The following is a 20,635-nucleotide window of genomic DNA, read 5'->3' as shown; positions in this document are numbered from 1 at the left end:
ATATTGTAACGTAATAAAATTTACATGGTTATTTTCTAATGTAATAGATGACATGATTTTGTTGTGACATTATTCAGTGTGCATAGGAACGTGAAAGCAAAACGAGATCCACATTAGCAAACACGTGACCTTATAAATTAAGTAATTATGCACTTCCCTACCTCTCTCTAAGTTCCTAAATAACGTTACTGTTGCAATATTTTGGGTTAATGGGGCATGATCCCACACAGTCGCACGATTCTATTTATAAACGATGCTGCTAAGAACTGGCGAATAAAATTAATTCACGTTCTGCTACCAACCAATCAGAAACCAGAATTGCTTCATAAATATTAAACCTTTTCTGGAGCAATTTCACATGTTCTTTTCCCGGGTTTCGACACAGTAAAAATATTTTGTTCTGTGGAACTGTCTACTACAAACAAGTCACCTCCCAGGACTTGTGTGTAACAGCGAACCATCTAAAACTGTTATGAAACTCAAAATGGTTTACACTTCTAGACGTTATGCGCCCAGTGTGTGTCTTTATTTCGATGGATCCGAATCAAAATTCGAATTGTGGCAAGTAAAATTTCAAGGATATCTACGAATCTTAAAGCTACACAAAGTACTACAAACACAACCTGAAAACAGAAGAGACCCCGACTTCATTGAAAAGAACGCAACTGTCTTTGCGGAATTAATACAGTGTTTAGATGACCGAAGTCTATCACTGGTAATGAGAGAAACCCTGGACGACGGCTGCAAAGCATTAAACATATTGAGAGAGCATTATTTATCGAAAGGAAAACCCAAAATTATTTCTTTATACACTGAACTGACCTCTCTAAAACGAATGGAAGCCGAAACTATTACTGATTATATTATAAGAGCCGAGACAACCGCAAATTCTTTAAAAATGTCTGGTGAAGTTATAAGTGACAGTCTGTTAATTTCCATGGTCCTTAAGGGATTACTGAGTGATTTCAAGCCATTTACCACCGTGATAACCCAGAAAGAAAAACCCATGACTTTTAGCCAATTCAAGGTAGCACTCAGAAATTACGAAGAAACTGAAAAAAATGATCACAGAAAAAATAAAACGAATCCACAAAAATCATGAAATTTAAAAATACACATATAAAAACACCAAAATCGAATTATACCCAGGCCAGGAATAAAAAACGCAACTTTGCCAAAAGCAGGTTTTTTCCTAAAGAAAGTAGAAAATTATTTGCTATAATTGTGGAAGACCTAATCACAAGAGTTTCCAATGTAGATACAGGGCTCAAAATAGCGACTACATTAAAAATGCAGAGAGCTCTGTTAGCGAGCATACATTTTTATTTTCTTTTACATTTGATGCTTCAAGAAACAGTAATTTTCTTGTCGATTGTGGGGCCACAGCACATGTGATTACAAAGGAATCTGATTTTATCAATTTTGACCCCAACTTTAAGCCACAAAATCATTTTGTAGAACTAGCTGACGGGAGTCGAGTCAATGATATCGTTTTGAAAAGAGGCAATGCGAAAATCTCGCTAAAGAACAATAAAAGTGAACTGTATTTCTGTATTCTAGAAAACACTCTTCTAATCCCAAAATTTAAACAAAATATATGTTCTGTACAAGCTGCCACAAAACAAGGTGCAAATATAAACTTTAGCCCCAATAAATCAAAACTGGTATACCCGAATGGAACTGTATTCGACATTAAAGAAAATGGAAGACTATATTATTTAAATAGCGTAGTCTCATCAAAAATCGCCTGCCATGATCTACAGACATGGCATAAAATTCTTGGACACTGCAATATTCCTGATATCAAAAAGTAGCCGACTGTAGTTGATGGAATGCGAATACAAACATCAAAACCTTCAACTGCGACGTCTGTACGCAAGAGAAAATGACAAACTATCAAAACAAGATACCAGACAAAAAGGCCAAAAAAATCCTATCAATGGTGCATTGTGACTTGAACGGTTCCGTAGAACCGATGGCCAGAGAACATTATAGATATGTGTTGAATTTCGTAGATGACCATTCAGGTTTAATAATGGTTTACTTTTTAAACAAATCTGATACCCTGCTAGCAACTAAGAAATATCTAGCCGACATGGCCCCCTACGGTGAAATCAAGTGTATTCGCTCTGACAACGGTACAGAATTCACCAATGGGGACTTTGAACTTTTACTAATTAACCATCATATCAGGCATGAAACATCAGCTCCTAAATCGCCATACTAAAACGGGACTGCTGAACGTGCGTGGCGGATACTTTTGGAAATGGCAAGATGCCTACTCATTGAATCAAAACTCCCTAAAAACCTCTGGACGTATGCAGTTATGGCGGCAGCCTATATACGCAACAGGTGCATTAATAAAACACTGTCTAAAACTCCATATGAATCTTTCTGCGGTAAAAAAAAACCAAATTTAAGCAGAATGCACATATTTGGTTCAACTTGCTTCGCATATATAAAGAAAAAGAGTAAATTGAATATTAAAGCCGACAGAGGTATATTTCTTGGATACAATAAAAACAGTCCAGCCAATTTAATAGTTTTTCCCGAAAAAAATAAAATAAAAAGAATCCGGTGTGTAAAATTCATAGACACGTTTAATTTTACAGACGAAACCCCGTCATATGAAGAGTATGAAATTATATTACCTCAAATCATTAGAACAAACGAAAACAATAAAAATGACGGAGACGAGAGTGTCCATGATGATGATGATGATGATAAAGTCGAAAGATATCCCAAAAGAAATAGAAGACGACCCGATTTTTTTGTGGTCGACAATATAAAGGATTATCAAATCGACTATTGCTATTCAAATGCGCCAAAAAGCTTCAACGAAGCAATTAATTCAGAACATTGTGATGAATGGAAAATTGCCATGAAAAAAGAAATAGATGCCTTAACCGAAAAGGATACCTATACGGTAGTGCTTCTCCCAAGAGATAAACATGTTATTTCTACCAGATGGTAGATGGGTCTTTACAAAAAAAAAAAGAGTACAGCATCAGGCGTAGAACAGTACAAAGCAAGATTTGTTGCTAAGGGGTGCTCTCAGATTTGCGGTAAAGAATACTTTTCTACATTTTCGCCGACCACAAACCTAACGAAAATCAGAATTGTAATGCAAGTCGCATCACAATATGACCTAAAGATCCATCAAATGGACGTAAAAAATGCTTATTTGAATGCCCCAATAGACTGTGAAATTTATATTACCCCTCCAGAGGGATTTATAATGAAAAATAAAAATAGCGTGTGGCGACTTAACAAGTCATTATATGGTCTAAAGCAGAGTGCTCAGTGTTGGAACACAGTATTCCATGATTATATTATTAAACAACAATGTAGACAATGCGCTGTAGACCCAACACAAAGACGATAAACTACTGATTTTGGTTTTGTGGGTCGAGGATATTTTAATCGCATCAAATTGTGACATAATGTTAACTGATGTTAAGAACAAATTAAGTAAAAGATTCAAAATGACCGATCTTGGCAAAATATTCTGGTTTCTGGGGATAGAATTTACTCAAAGCAAAGGACTTGTTACGATGACTCAATCGAGATACATCGACAAAATACTATTACAATTTGGAATGGGAGAGTACAAGAAACGCTCTACACCGGTCGAAAATGATATTAATAAAAATATACACACAGAATCTGAAATAATAAATGACACATAATATCGCGAAATTATAGGTAGTCTCATATATTTAATAACTGCAACCAGGCCCGACATATGCTATACAGTCACAAAACTGTCACAAAAATTATCACGACCGACAATGAAGGATTTAAACAGAGCTAAACAAGTCCTACGTTATTTAAAAGGAACTAAAGAACAGAAGTTCAACTTATGAGAAGGCTCTTACTTTTTTTTTGCATGAACATCAGCGGAAAACCCTAGGGGTAATGCTCAGAGTATATAGATTTCTATATATCAAAAAAAAATGCCCTGGACAAGACGTTAAACTGTATCCATTTTATTTGTATTAACACTTTATCTACTAATGCGTAACTAATACTTTTGCTTAGAGAAAAAGAATCTTTGTAATTTTCCTTTTTGACATTTGAACACAATTAAAAATGGCGCCTTTTTAAATGCTAAAATTCTAAGATCCAAATGATTTCTAATTTTTGTTATGTCTAAGTAAATATAAAAATATATATTTATTTTTGAGCAGAACAAACAAAAAATGTGGTACCTATTGGATATGAGACTTCCCCATTATAAAAAATAGGGAGGATGTTGCAATATTTTGGGTTAATGGGGTATGATCCCACACAGTCGGACGATTCTATTTATAAATGATGCTGCTAAGAACTGGCGAATAAAATCAATTCACGTTCTGCTACCAACCAATCAGAAACCAGAATTGCTTAATAAATATTAAACCTTTTCTGGAGCAATTTCACATGTTCTTTTCCCGGGTTTCGACACGGTAAGAATATTTTGTTCTGTGGAACTGTCTACTACAAACGAGTCACCTCCCAGGACTTGTGTGTAACAGCGAACCATCTGAAACTGTTCTGAAACTCAAAATGGCTTACACTTCTAGAGTTACTATGTTGTGTGATATTGCTACGTGGATGTAAGCGGCTACTATTTGAGAGCATGTTTACAAAGAAGGGCAAGATGTGTGTTTACTTTTCATTTAAACCTCTGCATGTCAGTAGAGTCAGAGAAGCATAGAGGTGATTCTGAGAGAAAAAAAATAATACAGTGGAGGCTTTATAATATTTAGAAAGCTCTAGAATGAAGAGGTGGGACTTTGCTGTTAAACGGATTTGTCTCGGGATGTACACGTGAGAGGAGTTCAGCAGAGCACATGCTTTAACATAATTGAAAAACAGGCACAAGGACGGAACATTGTGGCGATAGAGCAGGGGTTGGAGTTTGTTTGGTTGAATGTGGTACCTATCGGATTGGAGAATCTTTTTTTGGACCCTGGATAAGAAAGAGGTATTATTGGTGGATGCACCAGCCCACATGAATGGACGAATGCTGGTTACTTTCAAGTGTGAGTAATTTTCTGGCACGGTAGATAGAACCCAGCGCTTTTGTAATGTCTTAGATGCGTTTGTTCCAGTTACTTCAACTGCACAGTTATCCTCATTCTGCATTACCTCCGTGTGTATGGGGCACAATAATAAACCAGAAATGAAGCAAAATCCAGATTAATGCTTAATATAATGTCGATTGTACAAACAGCTATAAACTGTCTTCCTCTACAAATTACACATTTAAAAAGAGTATTTACTCTTCTTACACGAAACATATCGTCTATAAACACTGTAAAAAAATAAATAACAGCCCATTTTCCTCTACAAATTTTGTTCCACAACGTGCTTGCAATTTAATATAAATACTTCAGTCAGCTGCTGCCTATGGAAGCTTAATTTTAATTTACCTTAAAAGATGTAGCTCGTGATTTCAACTTACCATCATAGACCGACATTTTGGCTTTAGTCATGCAATCAGGTCTACTTGGAAAATCTGCGTAGACAACTTCCAGTCTAACCACTTTACCCCTACTCGCCGAAATCAGCCAAGAACACTCTTTTTTTCTGAAAAAGAACAAAGAAATAAGGGAGGTAAATATAATTAGAACCATTTCAAAGAGGGCATGCCTCCTCCAAAAAATCTTTTCAAAATAGCAAACTCGTAATTTTATAAATATAAGTAAACTAAGACATTTTTAACAATAAAAAAATTTCACATTTCAAAACACAAAAGATAAAAAATTAAGCATTCAAAATTCGAATTTTTCAACCTTAAAATCTGGTATGTGCAGTGTTTTTGTTTTATCTACAATCCCCACTCTCCCTCCAATACAATATATTTTGTTCAGTTTCGGCTGATTATGTTAAGCATATTTGTACCCACAAATAAATAAGGGGAGTTTGTTGGCAAAACTATAAATATCGATTATGAAAAAAGTATACCGTTATAAAGATCATTCTTTGCTTAATAATCGGTGAAAATTTCGTATTGATTGGATAATTACTTGATTTTTGAAGAGGGACTTCGTCAAAAAATACTTACCCCCTTCTTACGTTTTGGTCGTGCCGACATAAACGTATCAAACATGTTGAATTCTAACGGCTATGGTTCGTTGGAAAAAAATTCCATTCACCATAAGAGCCATTGTCAAGATACACCTGAAAAAGGCTGGGGTTTACATCTATCAAAACATTGTGACAATAACGACCAAGATTATAACAGTAGTCCGAACAATCTAAATAATGTATGTGTGTATGTATGTGCGTTTACCTACGCTCATATGTCACTGTCTGCATATTTTAAACACCGGTACTTTTTTTTTTTTCATTTTTCTTAAACTTTTTCTTCTAGGGGATGGGACATCCAACCAGATGTCTGACATTTACCCCTATTTTAGTGAGTCTAACCAAGAGATCTTTTCAGGATTCTAGCCGTCCCTTTCAGTGCAATCGTTTGTATTTCACTTGCACTTGGTTCACCGGGTATGCTTGCTATGTACTTTTTAAAGTTCTTTTTCATAAGCCCAGTTGCTCCTATGATGACTGGTATAATTGAAACGTCTTTTAATTTCCAATTTCGTTTCATATACATAAGTCCTTGATACTTTGTTATCTTTTCCCTCTCAACTCTGTTAAGCCCTGTATCATTGGGTACACTGACCTCTATTACGGTCGCTTTTTTGTTTGCTCTGTCCCAAATCACTATATCTGGTTTAACAGCTGCGTTTTCTAGATATGTAGCAGTAGGGATTATGTAGTCATAGTGAATAGTGTAGTTGTCATTCCCAACTGTTCGTTCGGGTATATGTTCCCAGGATTTTTTTACTACACTGAATGTTGAGTTTCTTACATCTCTTCCAGTGAAGGTATTTGCAAACTCCGTTATGGCGATCTGTATAATAACCATCTCCAAGTAGGACTTTGCAACCAGAAATCAGGTGGCCCACACTCAACCTCAGTGCTACAGAACCTGCATTTATTATTGTTGCTTAAACCACACATCTTTTTGAAGGCGTTTGTCATGAGGCCCTGGTTTTGTGCAGCCAATATCAACCTCTCTTGGTCGTAATAGAGGGATCCTCTTTTGAGCCAGTCCAGGGAACCATCCCTATCAATATATTCTTGGGATAGTTCAGTCGGTAGGTATTTTGCCCGTTTATGGTTGGTCCATTCTTCTGTTTTAACACTATGGAACTGGCTAGTGTATTTTTTCCGACTTTTCTGGGCTATGTCAGTGGCAGGCTTGTTTGGGTTCTCAGTATCATTTGTAAGGCAATCTTTTCCAAAATGAGTGGCAAGTTGTGTTATAGATGTTGTACTACTTGCTCGATTCTGATAATGGTCTTTAATTTAAGTATGCAACCTTTTGTGATTTTTAAATTGATAAGATTTTTGCACTTCAACTTATGTTATTAGGTTAAATTGGAAATTAAGTAAATAATATTTTATTGCATTTTCACACAAAACAAGGCACAGTGACACTTATGAAAGGGGCTACTATCTGGGAGATACCTGCAGGGATACTATGTAGAAAGTTCAGCAGCAAGATGTCTTTACATTACACTTGAACTTCCGCATGTCAGTACAGTCCGGAAGCAGGAACACGGAAGGTAATTCCAAAGTCTAGAAGTTCTGGGGAAGAAATTATTAGAGTAAAAAGCTTTCTGACATCTGGGGATCTTTACTGTGTAGGAGTGAGATTTTTCTGCTTGTCGGGAGTATTTACGTCCTGGGGGTACAAGGGCGTGTAGTTCGTCGGAGCATCTACCATTAAAATATTTGTAAAACACGCAGAGGAATGTAACATTTCGTCGATGGGGCAGAAGCTGAAGCCTAGCTGAGAGTTCGGGATGTATCAGGTTGGTGACTCTTTTTTTTAACCCTGTCCAGGAGTGAGAGACTAGTAGAAGATGCACCAGTTCAAATGTGACAACAATACTCCATACATGGTGGTGACTTTGTAGATGTACAGGATACTTTAAGTTGTAAGTAACTTTCTAGCATAAGCAGAAATTCGAAGAAGGCCGGAGAGCAAGTAAGATAATTGTACCGTTGACAAATGAACTTGCAAATGTAATCCGATTGTGCAACGATGTAGACATTCCGAAAAAAAAAAAACTCTACACATTTGAAAGGAACAGAAAGAAATGGGGGAAAGAACAAAATTAAAAAAAAAAAACTCAACATTATATGCGTTATAGTTTCTCACCGGAATACTTCATATAATTAAAAAAATGTAGATATAAAAACTAAAATTCATAGCTAATCGCAATGCTTCCGTTAATAATTAGTGATTCATGTGTTACATATCTAGCATTCCTTATCTAAAGATATCAAAGTTTGTTTTTTTAATAATGTTTAATTGCGTCTTTGTATAAAAGACTTCTGTCGGACAATCAGTCTGTCACATTGAATACTTATCAACTTACAATTAATATTTCATGATTATAAGAAAATGATTGATATCGATTGCGATAATAAACGCAATGCTATGCTTAAAATTTGGAATCAATCGATTCAAGAGTTTAACTAAGTTTAATCAGTTTGTCCCACTTAAGATTGGAATCAAGATTTTTCGCAGTCGATTAACGACACTTATTGACGGAAGACTTGAAAACTTAGGATACATTTTAATGTATGTTCTTACTTTCATCGAAACTATTTTATATCTATGCATAAACCATTTTTGACGAGAAACATTATGCTTTGCTAGTATTTACATCGGCTATTTATGCAACTTGCTAAAATATACACAATATATAGAACTAGCGAGACATGTGCATGCGAGTATTGCTTTTTTTTTTTTTAAACAGTCCACTTCTTGTAAGTCAAAAAAAAAAAATAGTAGAGCTGAAAATGAAGCCTAAAGACAGGTTCGTATAATTTAATTTATTTCAAGCGTAAGATTGGGGTTGTTTCCTGACTTGCTATATGCTATAACGAAAGAAAAAATATGGAACTCTTGGAAAATGTTCCACAAGCGAGCGGACATGAGCCACTGTACAACTCGTGCTATTTACCGATCAAAGTTATAACAGGACCATTGTCAGCATCCTCCAAATGCAAATTCGAACAGTTCAATGTTTGAGGGCACAGCTCAACGAAGTTTTCGGCCACGGTTATGGTCCTTGGTGTGGTTTCAAGTAAAGGTCACATCATGCCACCTCACATCTTAGAAGTCAGTTTAAAAGTCAACACCAAAGTGTATCTGGATCTACTGAAGAATGTGGTGATCCCCTGGTGTAATCAGGTCGCCATTGGCAGACCTTAAGTGCAGCAGCATGACTAGGCGCCGGTCCACAAGTCCAAAGAGACCCAGGCTTTGATCCAGAAAGATTGCTACGACTTTATACCTTTCTCTCACAAACCCCCTCCTTCTCCTCCTCCGACCTGAACCCGCTGGACTACTACGTTTTGTCACATGCCAAGAACATCCCCATATGACCTCCCGCAACACCAGTCAGCTTGATTGTCGTCATCTGCTGAGTTCTTGTCAGCGCTTGTGGAAAATGCATAGTCCTAATCCCGGATCCCATATCGAGGCTGAAGGCGGCTACATTGAATAGATGTCAGCTCTACTACATAATCAAGTTAGCCGAATTGATTTTCAAAAACGTTTTAAAATAAGCCTGTGGTGTTTTTTTTTTTGTTTTTTGTTTTTTTAGGGGGACAAATTTATTGTTTCACCCTGTAATAATATGCATCCATCTGGAGTCAATGAAAGACTGGCTCGAGAACCTCCACTCTCTTCTCAAACCACAGCAATTCCATTATCTTATACACTACGTGTCATCAAGACTTTCTATCAATGAAGTAACTTTCTAAACATGGTAGCTTTATTTATAGATTTTTTTAAAAACTTATATAGTTAAATTTTTCTCTTTATGATTCTAGTTATGAAATTCAATTTTCCCTTCTTACGTATCCTAACACACATGACAAAATATTGCTGAACTTTTATTTTGCGAAATCCCCACGTAGGAACAACTTAAAAAAACATTAAATATTTTCAAATCGCAAAAATTAATGTTGCAATATTTTCCTTTATTTTAATGTTAAACATTGATTTTTTTCAAGATTAAAAATTGATTTCTGTGAACAAAAGATTCATAGGCCACGAGCAAATCTGGGTCATTCGGATAATTAATTTTAATGTAACGCGATATTCCCCGCTCTAATTAGCTCTACCTTTTCACTCTGAAATATTTGAAAACAATTTTCGAAGTATCGAATCAATATTTATTTTAAATCAGTTTTCTTTCTTATTTGAAATGAGACTTGATTCATTATGTAATATTTTTATAACTCGGAAACGTTCCCATATAACCGTGGTCGCAGAGTCGGAAAATATAATGTCTGACTCCGAGCCCTTAACCCTGGCAGGAATATATGTCTCTAAACAACGACTGTATGTGTGTATATATATATATTTAAAGATCAGGTATATAATTCTGGAGTAGATATCCTTGGTCTAAAGAAGACTACACACAGAAACTGGTTTGATGATAATGATTAAGAGATAAAGGCTCTCTTGGAGAAACTTTTGAATGATACTCCCAGAAACAAACAAGTCATTAAAAGAAGCTACAAGGAACACAAGGTGGTTCTTCAGAGAGAGAGAGAGAGAGACAGACAGAAATAGAGAGACAGAGATAGAGAGACAGAGAGAGAGACAGAGAGAGAGACAGAGAGAGACAGACAGAGAGAGAGACAGAGAGAGAGACAGAGAGAGAGAGAGAGAGACAGAGAGAGACACAGAGAGAGAGAGAGAGACAGAGAGAGAGAGAGAGCTGAGGAGAAAGAAGACTATATGGTGATTCAATTTATTTTCAGAAGTTCAATTTTCTTACCACCAAAAAGATACCAAAGACCTATATAGTCTTCTTAGGCAGGTGTTTTTAACCCAAAGTCTGCCTCTTTGTACCTTTACTGTCCAAGGTATAGGCAATTTATCAAAGATCCAGATAAAATAAGAGAGCGATGGATGGGGCACTTAATTGATTTGTTTTTCAACCTATTAGTTGTTGATGAAAATGCCATCAATAGTCTACCTCAGTTTGACATTCTTCATCACATGGATGAGTTACCTTCAGTTGATGAGGTAGTCTTGGCTATGAAAAAGATAAAGACAGAGGTAAGCATGTAACCAATGCATTACACATGCTGATCAAGAAGTTTTGGCTAAGTTTACCAATACCACAAACTTACAAGCCCAAGTATCTCTCTTCAAGGGTAAAGGAACAAACTCTGATTGTAATCATCACCGTGGGATAACGCTTCTTTCATCGGCAGGGAAGGTACTGACCAGAGACTTATTGGATAGGCTCATCGTAATCATCTGTCTGTTATGCAATGCGGTTTCGCTGAGGGTAGAGATACTGTGGATATGATAATTACTGCAAGGCAGTTGCAGGAAAAATGTATTGAACAACAGATGCCATTTTATCAAGTATTTGTGAACCTTGGGTAATTCTTGGGGAAATTGGATGTCCTCCTACTTTATTCAAGATGTTTCAAGAACTCCACAAAAACATGAACACTCATGTTGTATTTAACGGGAAATTATTTGGAAAGTTTGCTGTCGACAACAACATGATACGGGAGATATTCTGGCAACTCTATTCTTCATTTACTTCGCAATGCTTCTTGCATATGCATTTATAGATTGCAATGAAGGTGTCTTTCTCCGCTTTAAGATTACTCGTAAAGTATTCAATCTAAAAAGATTTAGCACGAAGTCACAAACGTTTGGAGGCTTAGTCAGGGAACTACTTTATGCTGCTGATACTGATTTTGTGTTTCATCCCGACCGAAATATGTAAGATATAATGAATTGTTTTTCGGCCGCATGTAACGCCTTTGGCTTAATTATCAGAATTAAAGGGATGAAAGTTCACCCCGGCACTTGGTGTTCTATATAGTATATCTATGTCAGGGAAAGAAGGCTAAATGTTGTGGACACATTTATGTACCTAGGCAGCACAGTCTTCAGAGAGGGCTCCCTGGATGCAGAGATACGTATCCGCATTGAGATGGCCAACGCGGCATTTGGAATACTAGAAAAGCGGCTGTGGGGTGATCGTAGTCTCTCTGTCAAAACCAAGATAAGGGTTTACCCGACCCGTGTTGTTTCTGTTATATTTTACTTATCACAGTGCTGGACTACACAGCGTCGTCACTTAAAGCAACTTTAGATTCCATTAGAAATTCATCTGGCAAATTTTGAATGTAAAATGATTGTGACACCTTACACGGACATTCCCAAGAAATCTGAGTATTTTAGCATTGAAGAGATAGTGATGCGGAATCAGTTGCGCTGGGCGGGTCATTTTCATTGGATGGAGAATACGAGGCAGCCTGTGCAGTTGTTTTTCGTCAAGTTCAAGACTGGGAAACGTCCTAAGAATGGTTTAAAGAGGCGCTTCAAGGATTGCATAAAAGACGATATTAAAGTCTTCAAGATTTCTGTTCAGAACTGGGAAACTCTAGCGAAATGCCGGCCCGAATGGAGAAGGCTAGTTAGAGTTTTTGAATGGGAAAGAATCGATTATATTGAGCTCAGGAAAAACCCGAGGAAAGGCAATGTGTTAGTTTTACCTGATGCGTTAAACAGTTGGAAATGTGAGACATGTAATCGGATGCTCATCTCTAAAGCTACTTACATTAACAAAAAAAAAAAAAAATGAAGCTGTGGACAGAGAAGCAGAGGCAGATGTGGCAGATGTAAAACCAGTTTCAAAACTCAACCTTCTCTGCCACACATGTGGCAGACTGTGCAAGTCAATTGTTGGCCTGAAAAGTCACCTTCGAGCTCATGGACGTAGTTTGGGTGTCAGTGACGATTCACCCAGCAACTGTGAACATTGAGATGGCCAGCGTCCGTTAGACGAAGCAATTGCATGATACATGAAAATAAAATGCGAACAAAAATAAAGATTCACATTATTAATTCTTCAAAAGTTCAAAAACAAAATGTCAAGAAATATTTTCCGTATTCCATCGCGTTTGAAAAATTAGGCGTTTTTTCAGAAGAAAATAAAATATTGCTAGTCAGCATAGAATGGTAGACTTTAAAAATTGAAATGTTCGAAAAAATAATTAAAATTGTAGAAGGATATCAAATCTGTAGCATCTCTTAAGATAGGATTTACTATATATATATATATATATATATAAAGCTGAATGTCTGTGTGTGGGGGGGAGTCACGAATAGGCTCCTATATGGTTGACTATTTAAAAAAAAACGGATTACATATAATGATAGATGTATCGAGACACAGGAATAGGTATGTTTGATCTGGCAGAACGGTGGTTCATTAAAATTGTGGGGTCTGCGTTCGCGCCTGGTCCACAAAGTATGAAAATAAAAAATTTTAAAATAAAAAAAAACGTTTATACGTGTTTTTGATATAGATGTACATAAAATACTTTGATAAGCATGTTTTAACTGAAATAGGGATGGTATAATAAAATTGTAGGGTCTACGTTCGCGTCTGGCTTCCATAGAATGGAAATAGGAACAAACTTTAATAAAGAATTTTCATAACTATCTTCGTAAGCATACTTTGATAATTATGTTTCAGTTTGAAGAAATATGGTATAATAAAATTAGGGGGTGTTGGTTCGCGCCTGACCTCCATAGAATGGAAATATGTCACAAAGTTTAACAAGGTTTTTTAATATAGATCCACAGAATATTGTGATAAGTGTTTCAATGTGAACAGGTATGGTAAAATAAATTATGGGGTTTATCTATTTTATTTTTACTTTCCTCATATTTTGCTTTGGTTTTGATAACCCCAAATTCGAAGTTATCTCTTTACAACCCTTCCTTTTCATAACCTTTCATAAATCAGAGTCCATTTTCTGTAGGCTCTTTTCGAACCCAGTCAACGACGGGTACTTTTGCTAGTGTATATATTAATATATGCATACGCACATTATGTGTATATATATATATATATATATATATATATATATATATATATATATGGGATTGTTTGCAGATCTGTCGCAGGATTCGAATGCCATTTACGATTGAGTAGATGTAAGCATGATACATCGAATTAAACATTCTAGTTGTCAAGGCTTCATACGTTGAAATCGACGGGAAAGTCCATGATATATATATCGTAAATGGCATTCGAATCCTGCAAGAGATCTGCAAACAATCCCACAATCGAGGCAAGAATGAAGATTGCGCGAATGATACTATGAGATACTTTCAGATACTGTGATTATTTCACGTCTAACGCACAGTTGGTTAATTTCAGTTTCAGATCTCTATTCATTTCGTTGAGAAGCAATTCGTTCAAAATCACGAAAAGGAATATTTACACACGTCAAATTCTTTTTTCAACTTGTCCTTAAAGCGGAGCAGAGGTCTATCCACATTCCGCTGTCCATTGTTGAGCTCGCCATAAATCACTTTCTTTTGTATTCGGTCGTCTTCCATATGCAAGACATATCTTGCCCAACATAGCTGTGATTGCATCAAAAAGCTTTCAATCCCACCAATAATGAAGCGCGTGTATAGTTCTGCATTAGACAACCGATTACTTAAGGTGAAGCCACAATTTTTTCTAAGGCAATTTTGTGGAAGACATCAAGCTTCTGGGTGTGATTACGATAGACTGTCCATGATTCCGATCCATGAAACAGCGACGTTAGCACAACTTCTTGATGCACAAGTACTTTAGTTCTTAAGCTAACCCTCTGTAATCCCATAACCGATGGCGCAGTTTTCCAAAAGCACTAGTTGCTCTCGCAATTCAATTAATGATCTCATTAAGAGAAGCATTCTAACTTACCTTATTACCAAGATGGGTAAAGTTTTTTATACATATTTCATATCTTTACCATCCACTCGGATTGGTATATGGGAAGGCCGTGTACTCGTAGGCGCCACTTAACGCCCTTGTTTTATTGGCGAGGTTGGTACATCACTTCCATTTTCTTGATGCCGATTGTCAGACCAAAAGCCTTGCAAGCAGCGGAAAACCTGTCTACAAGCAGTTGCGCTTCCTCCCGAAAGGTTGCACAAAGTGCAGTATCATCTGCAAACAAAAGGTCCCTAATGACAGCCGTTGAAACGCTACTGGTTTAAGAGACCACCACTTGTTCTGAATTTGAATTCTACGTGTGGAGAAAGTGGCTTACCGTTAAAGAGGCTGCGCGTTTGTGCCTGCAGAGCACAAACTAAGAATCAAGATGGCGCCCGCATGCGTTTATGTGGAAAATAGTCTCGTGGAATCTCAGGGAATCTCGGAGAATCTCGTACCCTGATTCCATAAATAACGAGGAAAGGAAAGCGGGAAGAGAGACGATTTTGAGTCATGAAAACGAACGGACGTGTGTAAAAGAAGAGGTAGAAGAAAAGAGTGTGGTGAACGAAACAAACAACGACTCGGTTGAAAGTAGAGTTGTAACGAACACAAGCTATTTCGGCATGACGTCAGCATTTGACCCCAAGCTAATTCCCCTGTTTGATGGCAGTAGCACTGATCACTCAGTGCAGGAATGGGTGGAAAAAGCAGAATTAATGTGTCAGCTCAGTGGGTTGAAGCGTATAGAATGCATGGTCCCAATGCGCCTCACTGGGGGAGCATATGCAGTATACCAGCAGTTGGCTGATGAGGAAAAAACAGATTTTGCCTGCATCAAGCGCGCCCTTTTTATAGCATTTGCATTAGATCCAATTACTGCATGGAAGGAATTCATGGCCCGAAAATTACATCCCGTCGAAACGGTGGATGTGTATCTGGCTGAGCTAAAAAAGCTATCGGTCCTTTTTGGAGGGATGTCAGACAAAGGCTTGGTGTGCGCCTTTGTTGCAGGATTACCTAAGAGTGTGGAAGATCTGCTCCGTGCCTCATCCCAAGTGGACGAGATGGACATATCGGAAGTATTGGCGCGGGCACGAGCAATACTAAAGAAAAGCCCTAACACTATAGACCAAGTGGCAGCTGTACAACCATCACAGGTTGGATTGCAGGACCTGGGCGCAGCTACAACCTGCTATAAGTGTGGAGGACCCAACCATTTGGCCCGTGATTGTCTTTCGTCACGTCAACCAACTCGGAAACTTGACGGGCCGCAGTGCTACAAGTGCAAAAAATGCGGACACCTGGCCCGCACCTGTCCGGGAAACGGGCAAGGGGAAGAAGCTACAGCGCCAGTCTTCTCCCCAGATCGTCATTGAGCAGGGCGCTACCCACTGTAAGCATACACATTAATGGAAGCGAGCGCCTCGCGCTTGTGGACACTGGGCGCACCCAGACTCTCGTAAGCAAGATATGCTGTGCCACTTGGAAAGCAGAGAGAATTCCGGTACTAACTGTAGGCGGAGGTTCACTAGCCTCTTGTGGGGTGAGCATTATCCGCGCAAGCATCAACGACGGGCCTGCAGTAGCCATGCAAGCCCTGCTGATGGAGGGAGAGCTTCTCGGGTACGACCTACTCCTGGGTATGGACTTGATTACACAACTGGGTGAAATTACCATGGACAGAACCGGCAAGGTACAGTTCTCCCGATGTGAGGAACATGTTTGTGCTGCCATAACTCTCGACGAGCCTGACTTTCATGCAGAGTATGATAGAAACACCAATGCATGGACGGCGTCTTGGAAGTGGTCAAACGATAAGCCACCAATATCCTTGCGAAACCGGTTATCGGAATATCCCCCACCCATGTGGCTAAGGGAACAGTATGAAGAAGAACTGCAAACGTGGATCGACAATGGCTGGCTTCTTCCATACCTAGAGGATGAGCTTGGCCCCCGAGAGGGCTGATTCCCTTGATGGCCGTCGTACAAGAGACCAAACAAAAGGTCCGCCCCGTCCTAGACTACCGTGAGCTCAATGAGCATGTCGACCCATATACAGCAAGGGCTGATGTGTGTGCACTCAAATTAAGGGAGTGGCGACAGCAGGGATCGAACGTGGCAACTCTGGACCTACGCAGGGCCTATCTGCAAATACGCATTGAGAAGAAATTGTGGCCATTTCAGACTGTGGAAATTAGAGGAACCCGATATTGTCTAACCAGGCTAAGGTTCGGTCTAAATGTGGCCTCAGGCATTATGACAGCAACCATGCATGCTATCCGGCAGCAAGATGAGGCAGTGCAACAGGCAACATCCTCATACATCGATGACATATTCGTCAATGAGAACCTCATGTCAGCGCAATCGGTTAGAATGCACTTTGAAAGCTTTGGACTGACATGTAAGGAACCAGATCGTCTGTGCGATGGAGCAAAAGTTCTCGGCCTGCACGTGCGCAATAGCAAGGAGGGACTTTGCTGGAGAAGAGGAAGTCACGTTTCCAAGGTCCCATCAAACATCACTCGACGAACAGTGTTTTCGCTTTGTGGAAAGATGCTAGGCCATTTCCCTGTGTGCGGGTGGCCGTGGCAGCCATAAAGAGACGTGCAACAGCCGTGTCGTCGGGATGGGACGATGCAGTATACGATGTCACCCTAAGGAGCATGTTGACAGAGACTGTGTCCAGAGTGACCAGTGATGACCCCGTTCAGGGAAAGTGGTGCGTCAGCGAGAATGAGTTCACGGTCTGGGTGGATGCTAGTTCACTGGCCCTTGGAGTTGCCCTTGCAGTTAATGATTCCATTATTGAAGATGCCTGTTGGCTTCGGCCAGAGAATGATTCGAGGCACATAAACCTGCCCGAACTTGATGCCACATTAAAGGGCGTTAACTTGGCGCTTCAATGGCACGCCAAGGTTCTACATATCATGACTGACTCGGCATGCACTCATCGGTGGATAACCGATGCATTAAGTGGAAGAGCACATCTGACGACACGAGCATCGAGTGAGATGTTAATTCGAAGACGGCTTGCCACCTTGGTCGACACCATCACAGAGTACGGCCTGACCGTGGACGTGGTGTTGATCAGGTCTGCGCTCAACAGAGCAGATGCTTTGACAAGAGTCCCTCAACAATGGCTTCTGGCTGGTGCTAGGAGAGATGCTGATAATCTGCAAAACACATGTGCAGCAGTTGTGTGTAATGTGGATGCAGCGCGCATCATGGACATTCATCGACAGTGTGGACATCCTGGCATCAAGCGGACACTGTACTTTGTCAAGATGATTGATCCAGGAGTAGGAAAAAAAGATATCCGAAGAGTGGTGGAAAGTTGCAAGGCCTGCCAATCCATCGACCCAGCTCCAGCACGATCGAAGAAAGGGGAGTTAGGAGTGAGTGGTAAGTGGCAGAGAGTGGGCATGGACATCACCCACTACGGTGGCAACCACTTCCTTACCCTCATCGATTGTGGGCCTACACGTTTCGCAGTCTGGAGACTCCTCGGGCGCCAGGACTCTTGCAACATTATTCGCCAGCGGTCATCCGTGTTCTGTGAAAGAGGTGCGCCCCATGAAGTGCTGACGGACAACGACCCAGCCTTTTGCAGCCATCAGATGAGGCAGTTCTTACAAGAATGGGGTGTGCGGCTGCGGCTTAGATGCGCTTATGTGCCTTCTGGCAATGGTATAGCTGAGAGACGCCATCGCAGCATCAAAACAATTGCAGCCAGGAAGCAGTGCACAATCGCAGAAGCTGCGTACTGGTATAATCTCATGCCAAAGGATGGCGTCTCTCCAGGAACGGCGCCTGCAAAAGCAATCTATCAGTACCGTGTCCGAGAAAAAGGAATCCACCCCGATACAACTGTGGCCACTGAGATAGAACGGAATCGATATGCCAAAGGGGATGCTGTCTGGATGAAGTCGCCAGGAAACCGATGTACTGACAAGTATAAACGAGGCACAGTGACCAATGTGGTGAGTCAGCAGTGTGTCCAAGTTGATGGCGTACCCCGTCACGTTAGGGACCTACGGCCGGCGACATATGTACCACCTCCAGTGGACGATGAGAGTGATTCTGACTCTGAGACGAGTGGGCCATCGCTTTGGTTTGCACCATCCCTATCAAGCAGTGACTCTAATATCAGTAACCTCCACGGAGATGAAGCCTTCCCCGACAATCAGGCGGTGGATGAGAGCGCACGCGGAAACGAGAGCAGCACTGTCCCCCTTCGTAGAAGCACCCGACGGCGGCGATCACCACCCCCTGTCGTCTCTGTGATCATGAGATCAGGGGGGAGTGTGGAGAAAGTGGCTTACCGTTAAAGAGGCTGCGCGTTTGTGCCTGCAGAGCACAAACTAAGAATCAAGATGGCGCCTGCGTGCGTTTATGTGGAAAAAAGTCTCGTGGAATGTTGATTGCGTGACACTGCTGTCCGAACTTTCACCTTCTGGTTACCACTTGACGCGTCTTCTCTCCACTCCAAAACGAACTTCTGCAACTTTAGCTTTTCTCTCCCCGTTCCCGACTTTTCTCTTCTACAAATACAACTTCTCTGCTCGCAATCTAACTTCAGAATGCCTTCCTTCCCCAAATCACTCCTCTTTTATCTCCAATCAGGAGCATCTCATTTGCATACCTCGTGGTCACCCTGTAGGCATATAAAGAAACAGGGCAGCCATTTTTGTTTCTTTCTTCTTCATTATGAACACGAGGTAAGCCACACAAAAACGCGGTCGGTCGTTCTTGTTTCTTTTTTTCTTCATTTACACCACAATCTCGTACCCTGATTCCATAAATAACGAGGAAAGGAAAGCGGGAAGAGAGACGATTTTGAGTCACGAAAACGAACGGACGTGTGTAAAAGAAGAGGTAGAAGAAAAGAGTGTGGTGAACGAAACAAACAACGATTCGGTTAAAAGTAGAGTTGTAACGAACACACTACGCCTGTGTCTATTTCAGCCTAACTGAAAAGAACAAAGCGAGCAGCACAGGTGTCATTATGCAACCCTGTTTGGTACCATTTGTCACATTGAAAGGTTCTGAAGACTCTCCATTTGTAACAAAAAATGCTTACACACACACTAGCAAACATCCTGCATCCCCTGATCGTAAAATACGCTGACATCTGATATTTGGATCAAAGTTTTCGTATTTATTATTATTATATTGGACCCAATATATAGTAATGATTAGAAGAAAAATGACTCGTACAATCGCCAGAATCGAAAGCAAAAGGTTTAGCTTACGATTTACATTTTCTTTTGACGTTAATGTCTGAGCTATGAAGGAATGCCTAAAAAGTTAATGCATAATTGTTCTGTTTCATAGGTGAACTTTATGAAGAGTTCGAATGAGTCTAATTTGTCTTTAATATTATCTATGTGCTCGTTTTCAGGAAAAAGGTTTTAAATGTTCTCAATGTATCTAAAATATTTTGTACTTAGTGGTAAACTAATTTGAACGGACCAGATTCTAGGAATTCTAAGGGCAGGCTTATGCCCACTAAGATTTATTAATCGCCACAAAAATTACGAACTTTTGAATCTCACTGGATATTTGCAACCAAAATTATTGGATATTGCTGAGTATTCTTTTTCGTTTTTTCTATGAACGTTTTTTTAAGAACTTTTTCTCGATCGTTTTCAAAAATTAACTTCCCAGCTAAAATAGATATTCATCTATACTTATTGTTTGCTAACGTTTTTAACTGAGGAGAATAGCCTATCTTTGAAACTCGATGGGATAAAGAAACTTTCACCTTTATTTCATATTCCTTTTTTATTTAATAAAATATT

General features: G+C 39.4%; 1 protein-coding gene across 2 annotated transcripts in view; it reads right to left on the bottom strand.

The window, feature by feature from the left end:
- LOC145258239 (cubilin-like) overlaps window positions 1–20,635 on the bottom strand; it is a 1,360,229-nt gene that overhangs the window by 145,881 nt on the left and 1,193,713 nt on the right. For both annotated transcript variants that reach the window (XM_080116206.1, XM_080116216.1), the window contains exon 19: window positions 5,450–5,574. In XM_080116206.1, coding sequence (XP_079972332.1) covers window positions 5,450–5,574 — 125 coding nt within the window. The remainder of the gene's footprint in view (window positions 1–5,449; window positions 5,575–20,635) is intronic.

This window comes from Euprymna scolopes, chromosome 3, assembly GCF_053919585.1.
Source record: "Euprymna scolopes isolate OS-2025 chromosome 3, ASM5391958v1, whole genome shotgun sequence".
NCBI classification, from domain to species: Eukaryota; Metazoa; Mollusca; class Cephalopoda; order Sepiida; family Sepiolidae; genus Euprymna; species Euprymna scolopes.
The sequence above is the reverse complement of the archived record's forward strand: the minus strand, read 5'-3'. Positions and strand labels throughout refer to the sequence as shown.